This window comes from Siniperca chuatsi, linkage group LG7 (genome assembly GCF_020085105.1).
Source record: "Siniperca chuatsi isolate FFG_IHB_CAS linkage group LG7, ASM2008510v1, whole genome shotgun sequence".
NCBI classification, from domain to species: Eukaryota; Metazoa; Chordata; class Actinopteri; order Centrarchiformes; family Sinipercidae; genus Siniperca; species Siniperca chuatsi.
Window position 1 is genome coordinate 13,159,201 of NC_058048.1, and position 19,323 is coordinate 13,178,523.

Genomic DNA, 19,323 nt, shown 5'->3' on the forward strand with positions numbered 1-19,323 from the left:
AATCTGTTTTCATTAGCTCCGCTCCCAGTTTGACTGACTAAAATTCTCAATTGGTTCCCAATGCTGACAAAGTTTCAAAAAATCCTCCCTGGGCCACAGCTAATGTGTGTTTGGGGAAGGAGAGAGGGGGACTTAATGAGGAGCTCGGTTAGAGGCTCTAGGGTCCTCTCTGTGAAATGCCAGTGAAATGTCAAGTGCCTTTCCAAGACTTTGGGCTGGGTGGTGGGCTGGCAGCCTCATGTGAGCTGGATTACAGAAAACTAGAGGGGTGATCCTTCTACATATCAGCTCCCCAGCAGCCTTCTTTCAAACAGCCAGCAGGCATTTACACAAACCAGCACACATTCGCACACTTATACAAGGCAGACCAGCACATAAACACACTATTATATTCACACGTGCACACAGACACCATACCTCAGACACCAGCTGGCATTTTGATGAGGTGGAGAAAAGGTCAATTTTGGTCCAAAACATTGTGTGTGTGTGTGTGTGTGTGTGTGTGTGTGTGTGTGTGTGTGTGTGATCACTGTAATTTCTGGGATGCTAATTGCAAATCACCAATTTCACCAATCCCATTAGACAGGGCCGTCTGAGTAGAGACATTTGATTGGATGGCAGCATCTGCTCAACCAGAATAGTCACAGACAATGGATTGAGAGCCATACACACACAGACACACACACACACACACACACTTATAAGGCAACAGCTTCACCATAGCAACCAGACAACAGAGGATGAGAGGGAAATTAGGTGAGGTAAACGGCAGGAAGATAAAGACGAGGAAGGACAAAGGGACAAGCAGAAGAAAAAATATGAAAGAAATGCAAAGTAGGAAAAATAAGACTGGGGGGAAGAAAATGTAAGCTATCTGAATAATTGGAAAGCAATGGGCATCTGCTCTGCATGCCTGGACAGAGCAAGAGCAAAAGCATTTGAATAAACATGACTTATGGAAGGATTATTAACTCAAGCAATAACTCTTATGGTTCACATATATAGGAAACAGTTTTCTCAGTTGCACTCGGTTTGAAAAAGAGCTACAATTTTTCAAAACTCATACCAACATCATTCCAAATCAATAAGTGAACGAGCAGCTGTGTAGCAATTCATCCGTGTCCTGCAGAGACGAAAGTACCAAGATATGTCGATAACATATGCAACCAAAAATAAATTCTGAATATTTTCCTGGTTAAAGCAGTACTGCAAAAGAAGCAACTGCAGAGACTGCTGATACAGGAGAATCAGCATCAAATAAGAGATCAAGATGGTGAATGGCTTATATACATTTGACTGACAGATGGTATAAACAGAGAGCAGGAGGGGTAAAGTGTCAAATTATGTTTATGGGCCACTGGGAAAGTCGTCTATCTCACCATCCCAGCAAGGTAATTGCAAGACAATAGATAATGACAAGTCATCATTCCACTCAATTCAATTCACCACAGAGGCATCAGTGCCAGCGCCACAATCATCCCATCTAAAAATAACTCATCCTTCAGCCAGACGATATTTACTATCAGCTCAGTCTGAGCCAATGCTAAAAGTCACATTTTTTACTTATCACTAAGCTTTATGTACTGGTTGTAAAGCCAGATTTAGAGTGATTATAGATTCAGAATAAGATTCAGTATTGGGCACAGGCCCAAGAGGTCCGAGGGCTCCGGGGGCCTCAAAGCAATAGCTTCTGTTTTAAGTGACTTTTATCAACATTTCTTGTTGAAAAGTCAAAAGTCTAAGTCAAAAGTAAGGATTTCTTGATCACAGTTTGTTTTTTTGGCTCCTGATCTTTTAATATTGAGTATCTTCCAATACCAAGTCTGATCAGATTTTTTTTTCTGCTTGAAGGAAATATAAACTCCATCACAGGTTTCCTTTGATGGTTTTCTATAATATTTTGTTTAGTATGTTATAGTATTTTGTATAATATTTGTGGAGAGGAGTGTCAGGGTAGATCAGCTGTGGCAGGAAGCTTTTGAAAAGATTTTGACAGCCTCTCATGTCTAGCACGAACAAAATACTTCAGTTCAGGATCTGTTTTCAACCAACAGCACAAATTTTATCTGCAAAATACCTCAGAGAAAGATGCAAAACAACCGTGAGTGATGCAGAGGGGTAGGGGTAGCTGCTCTGGTAGGCAGGTGAGGCCCAGGGGCCCATTGTCTCATAAGAGACCCTTCGGTAAGTGAGACTAACAAAGACATGCACATGCAACAACAAACACACACACACTAACTGTATCTTGACAATAAATTCAGATTCTGTTCAAATAACTAAAAACGGGGTGAGCTGTCCCACCTCTAACTGACTTTGGCTAAATTTGGCTCTTGGTGCCCACAGCACTATGACATGAGCAGCACCCTAAGCCTTTACTAAAAGCATCAGTCACTGAGATGGCTGACACTGCAGCTCACCTGGGACACACAGACACCTGTAGCTGTTGCCCACGCTGCGGCAGACCCCGTGGGCACAGGGGTTTAGGGCACAGAAGTCCACCAGCTGGGCACATGTAGGGCCAGTGAAGCCTGCTGTGCAGCTACAGCCAAACCCCAGGGGGCCGGGGCCCTGGGCATAGCATGTTCCATTATTGTGACAGGGGCTGGAGGCACACGGGTCCACCTTCTGCTCACATGTAGAACCCTGGTAGCCTGTAAGAGGGGTTGGGTAGAGGGTAGGAAATGGTAGGACAGAGAAAAAAAATCATGGGAAACCAAGGCAAAAATTGTTTCTGTACCTATAATGCCACTAGTCCTCATATGCCTGTAAGAAAACAAAGATGGAAATGCTGCCAGTACCTTTAATATTATTTACAACTATTTCTCAAAAAGCTCATATTGTATAAGTGTCCTTATCTACTAGAAAACATTAAACAACACAGCACAAAGCTGAGGTGCAGGTGGCTTACCAATTTTGCAGGCAAAAGTCAGATGAAACTCTTCTCAAGTTTGGTAATGTCAAGGCTTCAAATTAATCCACTTGCAACATGGTGGGCAGAGTTTCACAGCAGGGGTTGTGTTTATGCAAATCAGAGGGTGCAATGCATGTGACATCCATTTTGCCCTGAAATTGCACCTACTCCTCTGCCCACTAAGACCACCTCTTAATGCAAATAAGCTCACAGAGAACTTTTTGTGGGTTTAGAGGCGCACACACAGATTGATTAAAAAATCATTTACACAAATATTTAAATACACATCAAAATATGATTTTTAATGGTTTTAAGGGTCTGTAGTGTATTAAATGACTCTTACCAGTAATGTCACCCACAACTGCTTGTCATACAGTATGTTTGAGAGCATTCCCTTTCAGAGTATTAATCTGTGCAAACATCCGAGGGAGCAGCATGAATCATGTGTTTGTTCCATCCGCAGTCTCTAACTTAAGTGAGATGCTGTGTGTTTGAAAATTGCTAAACAATTTGTGCTTCATTCAGTGTGGGTACCTTAATTAAATCTCATGACACAGCACCAGGGACTAAAAATATGTATACAAACTTCTGACACACAATTTCCTGCTTGCACTACCAGTTCAGTAATTTATTCCATATAGATTCAAAGTTGTACAGCGCAGGTCATTAGAAGTGTAGGAAGTGACCGCAGGATGACATTAGATGTTTTTCTCGAAGCAAAAAAAAAAAAAAAACTATTTTCTCTGGAAAAGCAAAACAATATCTTATGTAATGTATCAAACAAGCTTGCACAAAACAATCCTGTAATATTTTAGACTTTAAACCAAATGATATTTCTTATGCAATGATTTCAGCTTCATAAGTTCTGCATGTCCATGAAATTTTACACACATTCTGACAGTCTGCAGACACAGTTTAAGATCATGGTTTATCAAGGACTTAAATGAATAGTTTGACATTTTGGGAAATACACTTATACGCATTCTTGCAGAGAGTTAAGTGAGTATATCGTTAAACTCTACTACCACTGTCTGTAAGTTTAGTATGAATCTAGAGCCCGGAGGCGATTATCTTAGCATGGCATAATGACAGGCAGCAGGGGAAAACAACTAGCCTGGCTCTGTCCAAAGTTTAAAAATACACCTATCTGCACTTTGTAAGTTCACCAAATAACACATTGGATCTCATTTGTTTAATTCATATATGAACAAAAATGTAAAAATGGGGGGCGTTACGTGCTGTAACAGAGCCAAGCCAGCTAAAAAAGTGAATACTGGTCTCCCCAAAATGTCATATTATTCCTTTAAGCCTCACGACTGCCCAGTTTTGTGGAAGCAGATGTGAGGAGAATGACAGCACTGATCGAAGGTAATATACTGAGAAAATGACAGCAAGTGGTTTGGTTCTGTCATCATCTACCACCCAAAATCACCACCTAGGGCAATTTTAATGTTCTTTCTTTTATCCCATCCGCCTCGTTAGAGACAAAAATAAGCAGTGAAAGCAGCTTCACAGAGAATGAATTGTTGCTGTTGACAGGAATGTCTAACTATTGTGTTATACCAGTATCTCTGAAGGAGCGTGGTTATATTTCTGTCATACTTTGTGAGCGACAATGTCCATGTGTGTTTGTGTGTGGGGGTCTGTTTTGTTCACACCCCTGCACTCCATTTCTCTTTGTGAGTGACTGTTCTGAAGCCACTGGTTACTTTTTCACCTCCTCTCATTAGAGTGTGAGCCTCTGCTACTTCCACCTATCCTCCTCATCTAAAAATAACTTCCTCCCACTTTCCTCCACCCCTTCTCCTCCTCTGTCTTCACCTCCCATGAGAGCTGCCATTGTACTGCAGAGCGGAGAGAGACTCCACTGTGTAGGCCTACATGCACATACCTCGCTGTGATGCAGTATAGTGTATGTGGGTCCTCTGATTTACAGTAAGACCGTAGTAAATCCCTATGCTGATTGCACCGGAGTGCACACTCCATTGAGCTAATGAAGAGATCTCTCTCAAGCATCCATTGATCTGCAAGACTTTCACCGTGCGAGGAGGACATTTATCATTCAGCAGCAGAGAGACAGGCATAATCTGCAGTAGTCAGGGGAAAATCTCACCCTTCTCTCTGTGTCCACTGCCTCGCTCTGCTTCATTCTTTCCATTTTTTGCTGCCTCCTTCCCAGCTCCCTCATCTCTTCTCCTCTTTTCCCTTTTCTGTTATACACTTGCAAACACACAGATGCTAGCCCACACACACTCTTGCATAAATTTAATGTTATGATTTGTATTTGTTCTGACATGGTTTAATCCCCGGGTTTTCTCTATATGCTTAGCTTCTTTACTCTGCATAATGACTTTTTTCGAGGACTTACACGTCTTCAGCTCAATTTCTCTCTCTGTCTTTCTCTATTTTCTGTTTATTTGTCTAATACATCTCTCTATCTAAAGATGCACAAACGTACAGACATTGTGACATGAGACCTGGCTGACATAGACGAGTCTATTCATTCCTGCCGCTGGCATTCAAACCTGCCAACATTAAAAGGAGTTCACAGTTTAAATTTAGCTTCCCCGCCCTGCTAGTTCTGACTTGAGGCAGTCACAGTACTGACACTCACACTTTCCTCTTCTGTCAGTGTGTATAAGTGTGTGTGTGTGTGTGTGTGTGTGTGTAAGTGAAAGAAAGTTAATATGAGTGTGGTAGTCTCTGTTGAGGAGTCAGAGTGCAAAATTTACGTGAGCACATCCATGAAATTCATATTATTAATGTTATTCATACAGATTTGACTTCATCATTTTACCTTGAACTCAGAGTTTGAGAGTAAAAACTGGAAGGCAGTCAGAGAGTAGAGACCTTCATAAATACCTGATTCTACAATTTGCTGTTCTACCCAGAGTTTCGTTTGTATCATTAAAATTTCTATTTACGGTAAATTGTAAACATGTGCAGCAATAAGTTCTGATCAAGGTAATATCCCATAGAAAAACAATCTACCAAGTGAAGAGCTTTGTACAGTATTGTATCGATGTGGGCTTTTATGTGTTTTACTCCGTTAAGTAATTATATCCAGGATGAGACAACCCCAGATCATGAAGAAACCTTTCTTGTCAATGACTTGACCAATTGAGATTGTCATGATTATTGGCTCAATTTGAAAAAGATGTTTTTTGGATGTTGACCACATGCTGTATGAATGCACTGTTATGACTTCAAGTCTCAAACTTGCTTACTTTCATCTTTCATAATTATGGGTTAAAACTAACGACATGTGGACAGATATTCCAAACACCACATTAGTCCATTTAGTTGTTACTTGGCTCAGGTTCTCTCTGGAAATCTATTGGTTTTTGAGATATGTTGCTGACAGGGAAACAACAGGAGTGAAAGTATTACCTTCTGTCCCTGCAGGGTGAATCTACTTAAATACCCCTGTCTCGTTTATGATGTAGTAAATAGTTAGCCTGCTGATCACAGAGTTGATACATCTCTGATGACAGCTGCTACAGTTGTCATGCCATCCATCATTTTATTTATTGCTTGTGTCTGTGCAGGAACATTGCAAGAAAACTTGGAGGTGATTTATGGGGGTGGGAGGGTAGATCCTGGCTGAGCACTAAGCAGCATGCAAAAATGGGAATCTGTCATCTGTGCATTTGAGTGTGCTTACATTTCTTTACCTATGGAGGTCACTACTGTGCAAATGAAGTCCCAATTATTATTTACTGTAAAGCATTCTACTCTATTCTGTCCTTGAAAAACATTGCAAAGAACTTGTGACTTCTGCTCCAAACAATGAGACAAAGACTTGGTCCTGAGGGAAATGAATGCAGGAGGAACAACAGATCTAATTTTAATTTTTTTGCAAACTATTTTGCATTTTTGGACTGTTAATGAAATCCTTTTTTGATACAAGATGAAAACTTTACATTTCTATAAAGGATCTCCTTTACAGCATCCATGTTAAAAAACATCATTCTGAATGAACAACATTTCCGCTTTTGATTATTTGCCCGGAGGCTGTGTATTCAAACAGACATTTAAATCCTCCTCTGATGTGTTCATCAGTACAGATGCACATTTCTCTTCATCTCTGTGTGCTTCTCAAACACACACACACGCACTTGTTTTTGTCAATTAGGAGGACATTAAATGACTTACATATATTCCTACATAGAGTCCTACCCTAACCTTAACCATAAACACAACACTATTTTTATGATTTTCATCTTAGAACAGACAAATGACACTGTGTTGTCATTTAGCAGTCCCATAAACACTATCCTCAACATCCTCAGTGTGTTTTCCTGCAGGAGTGTGCAAGTGTTGTTCGGCATTCTGACTCAGTTATTGATTGATCCCTTGTTAAACATCATGTCCTGTACTGAGACACCCTTTTCTATGGATTTCCCATTTTGAGTTTTTTATGAGTGGAGCTCTTCTTTTTTCTGGTCGGTTACTGCAGATATCCCTGCTCATCCTAAAGTTTTTCTATATTTCTTCCAAACAAACTTAAATAAATATTCCAAACTGCTTTTGCTGCTGCAACATGAAATGCATCACTTTCTCAGCACTAACTTTGTTGACTCTTCACAGCATTTATAGCATTTATGAGAAAAAGTTATTTCTGCATGTTTTGTTATGTTTAATTATTTCATATCAGATCTTTTGAGTTGGAAAAGCACAGGTGTTACTAAAACATTAACGATGGCTCTGCTTTTCCTACTGTGACATGTCAAAATATCTTCTGTGAAAAAGGCCTATAGTTAAATGGTTTATGATACTGAACATTTTGACATGTTTTCTTAAATGTTCCATTAATCATTTTTTAAAATAAGGTAACAATTAATTAAACAGAAAAACTGATCCAATGCTGCGTTACAGATTGATTTACCCTGCTGCTGCCTGTAAATAAACACACAGAGAGATCATTTGTCCAAAAGTTCCCTCAGACACAAAATTATCTAATAAGCTCATGAAACTTTTAAAAGCGCTCTCTCAACAAAATCTCCTCGCACTAATTAAGAGGTGCTGGCACAGTTCTCACCGCCATTTCTCTCATTTTATGAAAATAAATACACAAGTGGTGGATTATGAATTCCTTTCCTCACTGGAGACCCTGTTTTTTTAGCAGCTGCAGATTAATAATACAGTCAGCTGTTGCAGCGTGAGTGAGGCCTCCTCCAGATCGAGAATGAACTGACCGCTGGGAGCTGTACCTCGAACAATGAAACAGCCGTCCTACCAGGTTTTACATCAATCTGCTGTTTCTTTATTTATGTGGTGAGGTCCATTGTTACCTAATGTGTTCCCTGTATTTTGTATGTGTGTGTGTGTGTGTGTGTGCGCGCATACACACTCTGTATACACTGATGTCGGTACATTGTGCGCATTAATCGCAAACTAGTGTGCTCTTGTTGAGAAATGCTGTTTCGGCAGAAGTTTGGCGGTCACAGATTTCTCCAGAGAGGCTGATGCAGGTCGCTGAGGCTATGAAAACTAATTAGACTAGAGGAGGAAGGTTTAAATTAAGCATCACAGTGGCACAGATACTGTTAAACACGCAGCAGACACACAGAGTGTATAACAGTCTGGAATCAGACTGTCAGTCTATATTTTCCTCTCGTTTTCATTCTTTCTTTTTTACAAAAACACACAAACATCACAAGCTGTTGAAGGGTTTCTGGGCAGAGATGCTTGTGCAACCAAGATGGACTCCTGTGTATATCTGATTTTATTTATTTCCTTGTAAAATGTTGACTAGGAATTGACTTCATTCTTTACAAATAACTGGGCAGTCACTTCTATTATAGGCACACACACACATGTATTTCAGGCACTCGCACTAATTCCATTTGACCCACTTAAAGAAAACACACACCAACCTTCACACACAAAGAGTAGTTCCCGCATGCAGTGATTGGTTCCTACCTTCGGGACAGTAGCACCTGGGCCCTGCCAGGCTGCTGAAACAAGTGGCTCCATTCTTGCAGGGCTGAGAGACGCAGTGGTCAACCAGCAACTGGCAGCGCTCTCCTTCATAACCTGAGAAACACACAGTTGATAATCAGACTACTTGATTTATTTCACTACATTTTCACTACATTCGCTCAAATGCTGCTAGAAGTGACCTGTTTAAGCTACAAATGCAAAAAAAAAGTGCAAAAAAAAGCCAACTATTACTCGAGAATCTAAAAGTGTTTTTCATTTGTTTTTAAAATGTTTGATTGAAGTTATGAGTTATGACAGATTACGTTTTATTATTTGCTTGTAAATGTTTGTTGTCTATAATATAGAATTTTTGTGAACCCCAGGAAGAGTAGCAGCAAGCATGGTAGAAATATGTAAATAAGTCATCAATGTCCATAAAATGCGCTGATTTGAGCCACCTAGTTAAACTAAATTTGACAATGCTGCTTCTCATCAACTGCACACACAGGGCTTGTTAGCACGATTGCCTAATGGGAAGTGACAGGCAATCAGTGATCACCTCTGACATTTACCTTCCTACCAGAGGCCCACGCTTCAAGTTCCTGTCCTAAAATAAATCTGACAAGATCAAAGGCTCAATACACTCTCTGTTCCTGTGTTCAGAGATTTTCTAAAACAAAGAGAGGGGGTACCAAGACCACACAATCATCATGAAGCCTTATACACATGTGAAACAGTATATCACAAACAGCCTTGAAATAAACACATCTATGGGCCTGAGACCATGTAGAAGCCACGATGTACACATTCACACACACACCTGGAGGGCAGGTGCATGAGAAGTTGCGTCCTTCTCCCCCCTGTCTAACGTCAGTGCAGGTGCCGTTGTTGCGACAAGGTCGGTGGTGGCAAGCATCAAATTCCTCACAGAAGATTCCAGTGTAGCCGTCCTCACACTCGCAAAAGAAAGTGCTCTGTAACAACACAAAAACAAATTTCTCATGTCAAATCAAATAAAGGTGAAAGAGTGGGAGATCAAAGGAGAGAAACTTCTGAAATAGGAATAATGAGACTGCAGATTGTAAAATCATTCAGGAACATAACATAACAAGCAGCAGTGACACTGTTTGATTTTCTAAAATAGCGAGCTGGAATGATAATGGAAAAGTGAGTTGAAAAAGAAAAACCATGAAAAGGTCTCTGTGACACCTCAGACTTTACACTTTTATTAATTTTTTAGCTTGCCCAGTGAGAGTAACCACTGCTGCATCTCTTTTAGTGCAACATTTTTGACTATCAGCAACAGATATTGAATGAAACTGTAAATCCCCACAATGAGAATAAAAAAAGCACATTGTGCTGCTGTAATTTGTGGCATTGCTTTGTGTTTTCTGTACTGTTCAGGCTTTTGTTCTTTTGTTCTCTGTTATTCTCTGCATTGACCTCTGCTAAGTGAAACCCAGGGAGAGGTTTTTTTCTGCCATAATGATCAAAAGGCGCTTACATCACTGGACGCAATGATGCAGCTGCAGTGATAATGTTGGGTTGTAGTAATATGGAAACTTTGCTTTTGCTTATTTCGCAGTTGCACTATTGTTTTGTTATGGTGTGAAATGAGTGCTTATAAAAACAGCAAAAAGAAACATGCCTGAATGAAGATGCTGTATATTAATCACTGCAAGTATCTGGATGCTTCAGTTTCCATTTAGATGTGTTGCCTCACTTTCTATTTGCGGTATCTTGGCCTCTATAAGATTCCTATTCAAGTATAAAATAATACTGCAGGATGTTTCTCCTGTGTCTTTCAGCTTCATTCACACTAAAAGTCAAATGTTGTTTTCTCACCTCAGAAGGCCGTGTGATACATTTTCCTTTCCCGGAGCACTGAGGGTCACTGAAGCTGCTGCCCGGCTCCACACAGCTGCTGGCCTTCACCGTCAGGTTGAGACGCAAGGTGACCTCCGGAGCTGTGGGGGCGCCCACCCGCATCACACCTGCCACAGAAGAGTCGAAGGCCTTATAAACTATTCATGTAGCGTTTTTAATCATTCAGTCTTTATTTTTCAGTAATATGTTCTGCATGAGCAGATATTACTAAATACATGATCCCCATGTCTTTGGAGAGAAAATTTGACTTACATGTCCAGGGTGTAGCAATTAATGGAATCTAACGGTGAAAGTGCGGTTTGCTACCATTTGAATACCAGTCGCCTCACCCTCCCCTTCCAAGCATGTAGGAGAAACTATGCTGGCCGCGAAACTCGCGAAATATGTGAACGGCCCTATCTAGAGCCAGTGTTTGGTTTGTCCGTTATGGGCTACTGTAGAAACATGGCGGTGCAACATGGTGACCTCAGTGGAAGGGGACCTGCTCCCTCTGTAGATAAAAACAACTTATTCTAAGGTAATGAAAACACGATTCTTATTTTCACGTGATTATACACTAATATAAACATACTTATGTAACATTTTAATCCATTTCTGCCAACAGATCCTCCTCAATGTTACACACTGGACCTTTAATGCTAGAAAGGTTTATTAGAACAATTTGCAAAAGCATTTTGAAATGTATTTTGTTTTTAGCCATGTGGCGTGGCTAGAGGGATGGCAATCTCGGTCTGTTGGTTGGTCCATCACTATCTCAACAACTATTGGACAGATTGCTGTGAAATTTTGTACAGACATTCATGGTCCACAGAGGATGAATCCTGACTGTGGTGATCTCCTGACTTTTCCTCTGGCGCCACTATGAGATTAAAATTGGTGGTTTTGAATTAAATGTCTTGACAACTATTGAAAGAAATGGCATGAAATTTGGGTCATTTATGTCCCTCTCACAATGAATTGTCCTAACTTTGGTGATCACCTGACTTTTCATCTAGTGCCATCATCCGGTTTCAATTTGTTCATTAGTTTGGTTTATGACTAAATACCTGCTAAACTAAAGACATTCCCATCAGCCTCAGCCATACTTTATGTTCATTTCCAATTAGCTATGTTAGCATGCTAACACACTAAACTAACATGGTGAACATGATAAACATTATACCTGCTAAACATCAGCATGTTAGCATTGTCATTGTGAGTATGTTGGCATTTAGCTAACATCGGCCTCATAGAGCCGCAAGCATGGCTTTAGGTCTTGTCAACAAATGTTTTAGGACAAATTTTAAATGATTCCTTGTCTGTAAAGTCAACCTTGCTGCCAAAAGAACAATAAACTTTCATGTGACTAAAAGTGTTTAAAAAAAGAACTGATGCAGGCAGCTCTTCATTGTGACCAAAATAAAGTGTGTGCCTCTCCATCGTGCCTCTTTGGGTCTATAAATTCAGAACATCTCTTATTATATCTTCAATCAAAGCTGACAGCTACATGGGCACTTGGATAAAAATAGCCTCATAGTGAATATTAACTGCCATTTTTTAGAGCCCGATCTGAGCCAATGAGCTGAGAGTCCACCAATGACGAGTTATCGACGATGCAAGCTCCTCAGCCAATCAGAGGGCCCATAAAACAACTCGTGCTTCTCTGTCACTCCTAACCAAATGATCGTCAGCCCAATAACATCAAATCTTGGACCTGCAGAGTCACCGCTCCTTCAAATCGTTAAAGCACATTGCCAACATTCAGAAACAGTGACGCGTGAAGAGGGAAATGCAATGTCATCGCTCCTCCCTCCTTACTGGTGCTTTGCATGCGTCTTCATCTTCCTCTTGCAGTTTGACCTTCACTCTTCCCTCCTTCCCTCTGTCCTTTTCTCTAATCCCTTTCTGTCTTGCAATCTCTTCTTTCCTATCTTTCTCCCTCCTCTCTCCCACCCTCCATTATCCTTCCTCCCCTCTGATTTAACTCACCATTGTCATCGCCCCCTGTTTCTCTCTCTCTCTCTCTCTCTCAGGCAAATCAGAGGCCGTGTTGCCTCAGAGTTAGCAGACATATCAAGGTCAACAGATAGGGAGCGTAGTGAAACAGCATCAGGTATGTTGAGCACACACAGAGGTCAGCCAGCCCTTCAGTCAAAGAGTGAGACTCCAATTACCCCCCTCCAGCACCCACTGCAGCGCTCACCACGTTTTAGCACAATTGCGTGAGTACTCTCTCGCAAAATCTGTGTGTGTGTGTGTGTGAAGCTCAGATTAAAATACAGATGGAACATCAGCATAAATATCTGTTTTTTTTCCAATATGCAAATATGATATTCTGACTCATATATGCAAATATTATGCGATTCTCCCCAATGACATGTCAGGGACAAACGCTGTAAATACAATTTATTTAAATTCATTAATCCTCAGATGTTTTTGGCTCAGTTGTAAATGAGCTATTTGGAGGTATTTCAAAATGTTTCCAATTTAGGTTCTTATTGGTTCTTGGATGAACGATCATACGAATTCAATGATAAAAACAGAGATAATTAAAGTATAATTGAAATGAAACATTCTCTTCTCCGTAAATTTGATCTTGTTTTGATAAAGGCACAAATGGCTGGATTAAAAACAGTCTTGATCTGATAAACATCTCGCAATGTATCATTCAAAGTTTGCACTCGTGAGTATTTAGCATTTTATCTGTGCTCTGGTCAATATGGCAGTATTGGTGGTCAGCTACCCGTCATAGTTTTACTCATTTAATTAACAAATTTTTCAGAAACTACCTAATGTTTTTGGTGTGCTCTGTTGTTATTCTGTCATTTGTTTCAACTTCTACATGATGCTGCAAAGTAATAAGCAAATAAACCTATATTCATCCAATAAAACTTTCCTTTTACAGAGACCTGGATTGCATTTTGGTCAACCATGATGTGCTTCACTATACTGGCTCACTGGCGAGGACTTCGAGTCAAATTCAGCAATCTTTTGCAAATTCATTATTATTGGAAATTATTATTATTGATTTAAGTAAACATAGCTCAATCATCTGTTTTTATTTTCTTTGCAGTGTTGTGGGTTTCTACAGGTCTACTATAAGATTATAATTTGTTTACAATATGATCAAGTAGAACTGATGTGAATATAGTTGTTGAAAACTTGTTTCATATGCTTGTATACTTGGAGATTGGAGGCATCTTACTGAGGAAGTAGTTCTGTCCCAGGGGCAGCAAGTGGTCTGGCACCACCAGTCCATCAGGGGCCTGCAGGAAAAACATTGTAGTGCCGTTCAAAATGGAGGAACGGAGGAAACCCTCTTCATTCACACGCCACAGCACTGGAGCTCCACTGGCATTCACCACCACCCTAGTTGGAGAGATAAAGAAGGGGAGGGAAGAATGGTGGGTGAGGAGATGAAGGGGGAAGTGTGGGTCCAAAGTTTATACCGATTGCCTTGATCCCTTTAAAATGGGTGACAATTCTCAGCTGCTTTTTCAGCTTTTGTACTGCAGGTTTGCAGTATTCACAGTTTACATAATGGATGGTACCAGAAGAAAAATATTGAATGCACAAAATATTAGAAACACAACTCCACATACTGCACCCTTATTATTTTGTACATCCAGTGAACACTTGATTCATCCTGCCAGACATATTAAACAGTATTAAAATGTCATGTCTTGTTGACATGGCATGAAAGATCAGATAAATTAACCAATTCTGAATGAGAACTTCTCTACTTCTTCTAATCCTTATTTTAGTCAAAATAAGAAGCTTAATAAAATATCACCCTCCATTCACCACTCACAGTGGTCAGCAGCACAGTCAGTGTCTTACTGATGGACACTCCCATTTGTTTGAACCCAGGACTGATGATTAAAGGACTCTTTCTATTTGTTACTCCAACCTGGCATCATGGTCAGGTCTAGTGAGTAATGGCTGCCAGTGGTCTGACTCAGTGGGGGTGACAGCCCGTGTGGTGGGGGGCTATCTTTCATCAGGACAACAGACAATTTGTACAAAACTGTGAAAACCAAGACTGAACAACAGAGAAACTGGGAAAGAATCAGGTTCGACCTGGAGAGAAAAAGAGAGAGGGTGCGGATGGGCATTTGATACTCAAACGTGACTCATTTTGTATTGATATTGTACCTATTAAAAAATAGTCATCAATTTTGAATGCTTTTGCAATAATGCCCATAACTTTGTGCCAATAAACATCCCCGGGTGGTCTCTCATCCACACGCTGACATGAAATAGCCATCAGACATATCAAAATCAAATGGGCAGCTAGCCATGAAATTTACTGAAATTTACATTCATGCTCCCCGTGGGATGAACCCTTTCTCCTCTGGGCAGTACATGAGCTTTCTTCTAGCACCAACCCTCAGGTTGTCAAAGGGATGGTTAAGGGTATTTACTTTGGCAAATATGGCTAACACTGGATACATCTAAGTAAAGAAACAATACTTATTACAAATAAGTCATCGCTGAGGGTAATGTTAACTCACTGAGTCTAACAAGAATCAAAATCTAAAAAATACACGAGTGATTCAGGCAAAGCTAAATGGTGATAACAACCATAAAGAAAACAAATCTTTTGTCTGGACTTATATTCCAGTCAACATTCCCAAACCACCCAAATGGGATTGTTTTTCTCTATCTGGATAGAGATTGATGGTGATTGAGTATCATGGAGCCAAAAGATGATCTTGAGGATGCAGAGTGAGAAGAACAATGTGGGCCATGTTTCCTGCTGGGGACACTGAGCTTCAACAGCTGCCAGCCTGCTGAGGAGACGGCAAAACACCAGAGCCAAGCTGAGTTACCAGCCTGACAGAAGTCCTCATGAAAGAGAGACAGTAAGACAGAGTGAGACCTGTCAACCAGGGCTGTAAGAGAGACGCTGAACAGTTTCAATGAGGCTGCTCACCGGTTAAATGCTTCTCAGCACCCCTCTAACCTCACTCCCACACCTGAAATAATCATTCTCATATTAACAAAAACAAATAAAAAATCAGTGATTATCCTCTCAGCCCTTGCCTTTGTGCATCTGTTTTAATTACTGCTTGCATAACTAACAAGAATAATAATTATTATTACCTACAGTACTTTTCATACAAAGAGACGCACCTGAACGTACTTTACAGTGAAAAAGAAGATTAAAAACAGTGGATGCATTACGTGTGTTAACACTTAAACGTAAAGAATCGGATGGTGGTAACACACACGAATGTTAGCCACAAGCTGTTTGATTTGTTATTGGAAAATTAAATACCAGCGCCAAACTTGCCCTGCACGCCTGTATAAAAGAGATAAAATGGTAATTAATGAATCTTTATCAAGAGCTAATATTTAACAGGTTTTTAAAAAAGTGACCATTTAGAGCCATTAAAGAGAAAACTTGACTCCTTACGTGAGCCAACTTCAAACCTTCAGAAAAGGCCTGCCGGGCACAGCTCAGGACATAAAAGGACATATTTTAGGTCGTGTTCATGAGCGAAGGCAAGTTGGAGCGTCACAGGTGGATTGGCATGACGACATGTCCCAAAATGTTGAGGTGAAGAGGAAGCTGAGCCTGAAGGTGATGCTATGAGCGGTGACCGAGATAATAAAATGGTGGACAGGCTACTAGCAGCTGAAATGAGTTTTCCTTTGCAGGATGTCTGGGGTCAGCCCGAGGGACAACACGAGGAGCTCAGATATCTGGGGAACTACTGCTACTTCAAGCTGAAATTAATCATTGGGTGTCTGAAATATCAAGGGATAGTTATTTAAAATGATGGTCTATATTTTATGTGTTAGGAAGGTGGAAGGCTTCATTGATTTTACTTTTTTGTATTTATTAAAGTGGATTTAGTGCCCAATCAGTCATTATGAACTTAATTCAATGTAATTACATTAAACTATTATTTAAAACAGTTAATATTCTCATGAGTAATACTCAGCATCAGTGTTGTTGATATTGTTACATAAAATGCTTGTATTAGTAATTGTTTGCACACACAGAGCATCTGCAGCAGTATGACAGCCTCTCTCTCTCTCTCTCTCTCTCTCTCTCTCTCTCCCTTTGGGATACAAGAGCTTTATTACATTATTATCAGCCTCTCTAAATCGATGTCACTTTTGGATCACTGCTTCATTTCAAGTGGCGCATGTGTGTTTGTATATAAGTGTCCTTCACTGCCTGCGTCTAGGTGTGCGTTCAGGTGTCGTGTGTAATTATACAGTATGAAAACAAAGCAGCAGCAGTTGATTATCTTGCAGCTCCAAGTCTGCAATAGTGATCAGGGCCTTGAGTCGTGCCTACAATCTATAATGAGGGGCAACATCAAGGACATCCAACATTCACCTTGACCATTGCTTCTGCATTATTCATTGACCCTTATTTACAGAGCCATTGTAATACTGTTTATGAGCAAACATGCTCTGAGAAGATGGAGTACACCTGGAGTGGTGTAATACAGGTAATACAATGTCTCAGGTCATGAGGAGATTCAAATGGAAGGCGGTTAGTTACAAAAGCTACAAGCTGTGTTATGTTACCAACAAAAGTTGCAGCATGGAAAGTAAAGTAGATTCTAATGTAATTTTTTCTGTATGGTGATGATGCAGACAGTATATTGTGCAGTATTGCTTTGTTGTTATTCTTGCTGATTAGGATCCAAAAAGCAGGGTGAATTGATTATTAATAAAAGCAGTTTTTTAGGCTAGATTCTGTAAGTTTGTGTCCTTACTTAACACCAAGCTGAAAACCACTATATCACTGACCACTTCTAGTTGAAAGTTTCATTTCTTCCGCACCTGTAACCACACTTTTCACCTGTCAACACTTCCTGTGTACACTTGTACACCACTAAAGTGATGACGCATTCACATTACATGTACGAGCAGCTGAGACGGAAAAAACGCTCACATCAGACACCTAGTTGTAATTCTGAGTCTGAGCTATCGGAAATTTCTAACAGCTGAGATATCTCCCACTTGGTGAAAAGAAATACAGAAATGTCAACATAAAACACATCATAAGATAAGAACTTAATCCACTGGATGAATCCACTATACTCCTGCAGACCCACACAGGGGTTTTCACTGATTCTGGCTGATTACACATCTGCTCAGGTTGGAGTAGCTATGCTAGGAATTGTTCCAAATAATAATAGAAATTATAAAGTTGTAACACCCAGCAAGTTTGAGAAAACTAACACAGAGTCCTGAGAAGAGGTCCAATCAGGCATAAGTGAAAACACCTGTGTGAGTAGAGTAAGGGGTTGTAGGGCCTTTAAGTATTCACTTCCTGATTGATACAGTTTAGCACTTCTTTTTTTGAGCCACCGTGCTACCCCTAAAAATTTGTTAAAAGTAAAAGCCCTGCATTCAAAATTTTACTTACTTAAAAGTACAAAAGTATCAGCATCAAAATATACTTAAAGTACCAAAAGTAAAAGTACTCTTATGGAAAATGTCCCATTTCAGAATAATGTATATTGGATTATAATTATTGATCCATTAATATGTACATTACTTTATTGTTGCAGCTGGTAAAGTTGGAGCTAATTTTACAATATAATACATTATAATAATACATCATATTTTATTTGTTGATTATATTTTGTATTATAAATCTGAATCTGCAAAGTAACTAGAAAACTTAAGTTTTCAAATAGTTGTAGTGGAGTAAAAAGTATAATATTTGTATAAAGTAGCAGAGAATGGAAATACTAATACTAAGTAAAATGTACAATTACCTCAAAATTGTACTTAAGTACAGTACTTGAGTAAATGTACTTAGTTACTTTCCACCACTGCTGTTAATCCAAAAGTTAAGTTAAGTTAGTAAGCCACAGACTCCGAGCCACCATTCAAGTTTAAAGGAAGTGAGTATTTGATACACAGAAGATAGGTTTTTGGCGGACTATTCCTTTAAGGCAAGACTGGCTTACCAACCGGGCAAAGTGGGAAACCGCCTCTGGGCCCTCATGTGTACCATGTGGCAATTAGTTTGTGGTAATTTGATTAATTGCACATTTGCCAGGGATCATGTTCAACTAAAACACAATATAAACTCAAACGATAAGAGACAGGCCCTGTGTCAAAAACTAGTTTTAATGATGATGTGTATTCCTCAGTGAATTTAATCAAATTACCACAAACGTACTGACACACAGCAAACCTGTGGCAGGATGATGTTCTACAATAGTAGTATTGGTTGGTTTCTGGGCCCTGGGCAAAATTTAATGAAGCTGCCATCTGTAGTCTGCTGTGCAAACTGCAACAAAAGGCAACATGATAGATACAATGCAAAGAGAGTGAGAGAAACTGGGCAGAAATAGGGGCCCACAGCTAGGTTTAGGCTCCAGGCCCCCTAGCTGGTTAATCCGGCCCTGCTTTAAGGGGATAGCAGCCAGTCATAAAAGGCACTTAATGTTAGTCTTACTTTACAGCCGTCTCTTCAGGCACCTCCAGAGACAGAGTCAGAGTTCCTGATGTCAGCTCACACAGCTCAGGACTCACACAGTGCAGACCCTCCGTCACCTGAAACACCCACACACACCAACATATGTTTTCTTTACACATTTAAAAGATAAACCCACAGGATCTTAAATTTATTGTGGAAG

The 19,323-nt window shown here is 40.0% G+C and overlaps 1 protein-coding gene across 1 annotated transcript in view; it reads right to left on the reverse strand.

Moving 5' to 3' along the window:
• Window positions 1-19,323, reverse strand: part of dner (delta/notch-like EGF repeat containing) — a 59,052-nt gene that overhangs the window by 8,675 nt on the left and 31,054 nt on the right. The window contains exons 3-8 of the mRNA XM_044203087.1: window positions 19,143-19,240; window positions 13,908-14,071; window positions 10,682-10,830; window positions 9,657-9,810; window positions 8,837-8,950; window positions 2,418-2,651 (exon numbers count right to left, since the gene is read on the reverse strand). Of these exons, the coding sequence (XP_044059022.1) occupies window positions 2,418-2,651; window positions 8,837-8,950; window positions 9,657-9,810; window positions 10,682-10,830; window positions 13,908-14,071; window positions 19,143-19,240 (913 nt within the window). The remainder of the gene's footprint in view (window positions 1-2,417; window positions 2,652-8,836; window positions 8,951-9,656; window positions 9,811-10,681; window positions 10,831-13,907; window positions 14,072-19,142; window positions 19,241-19,323) is intronic.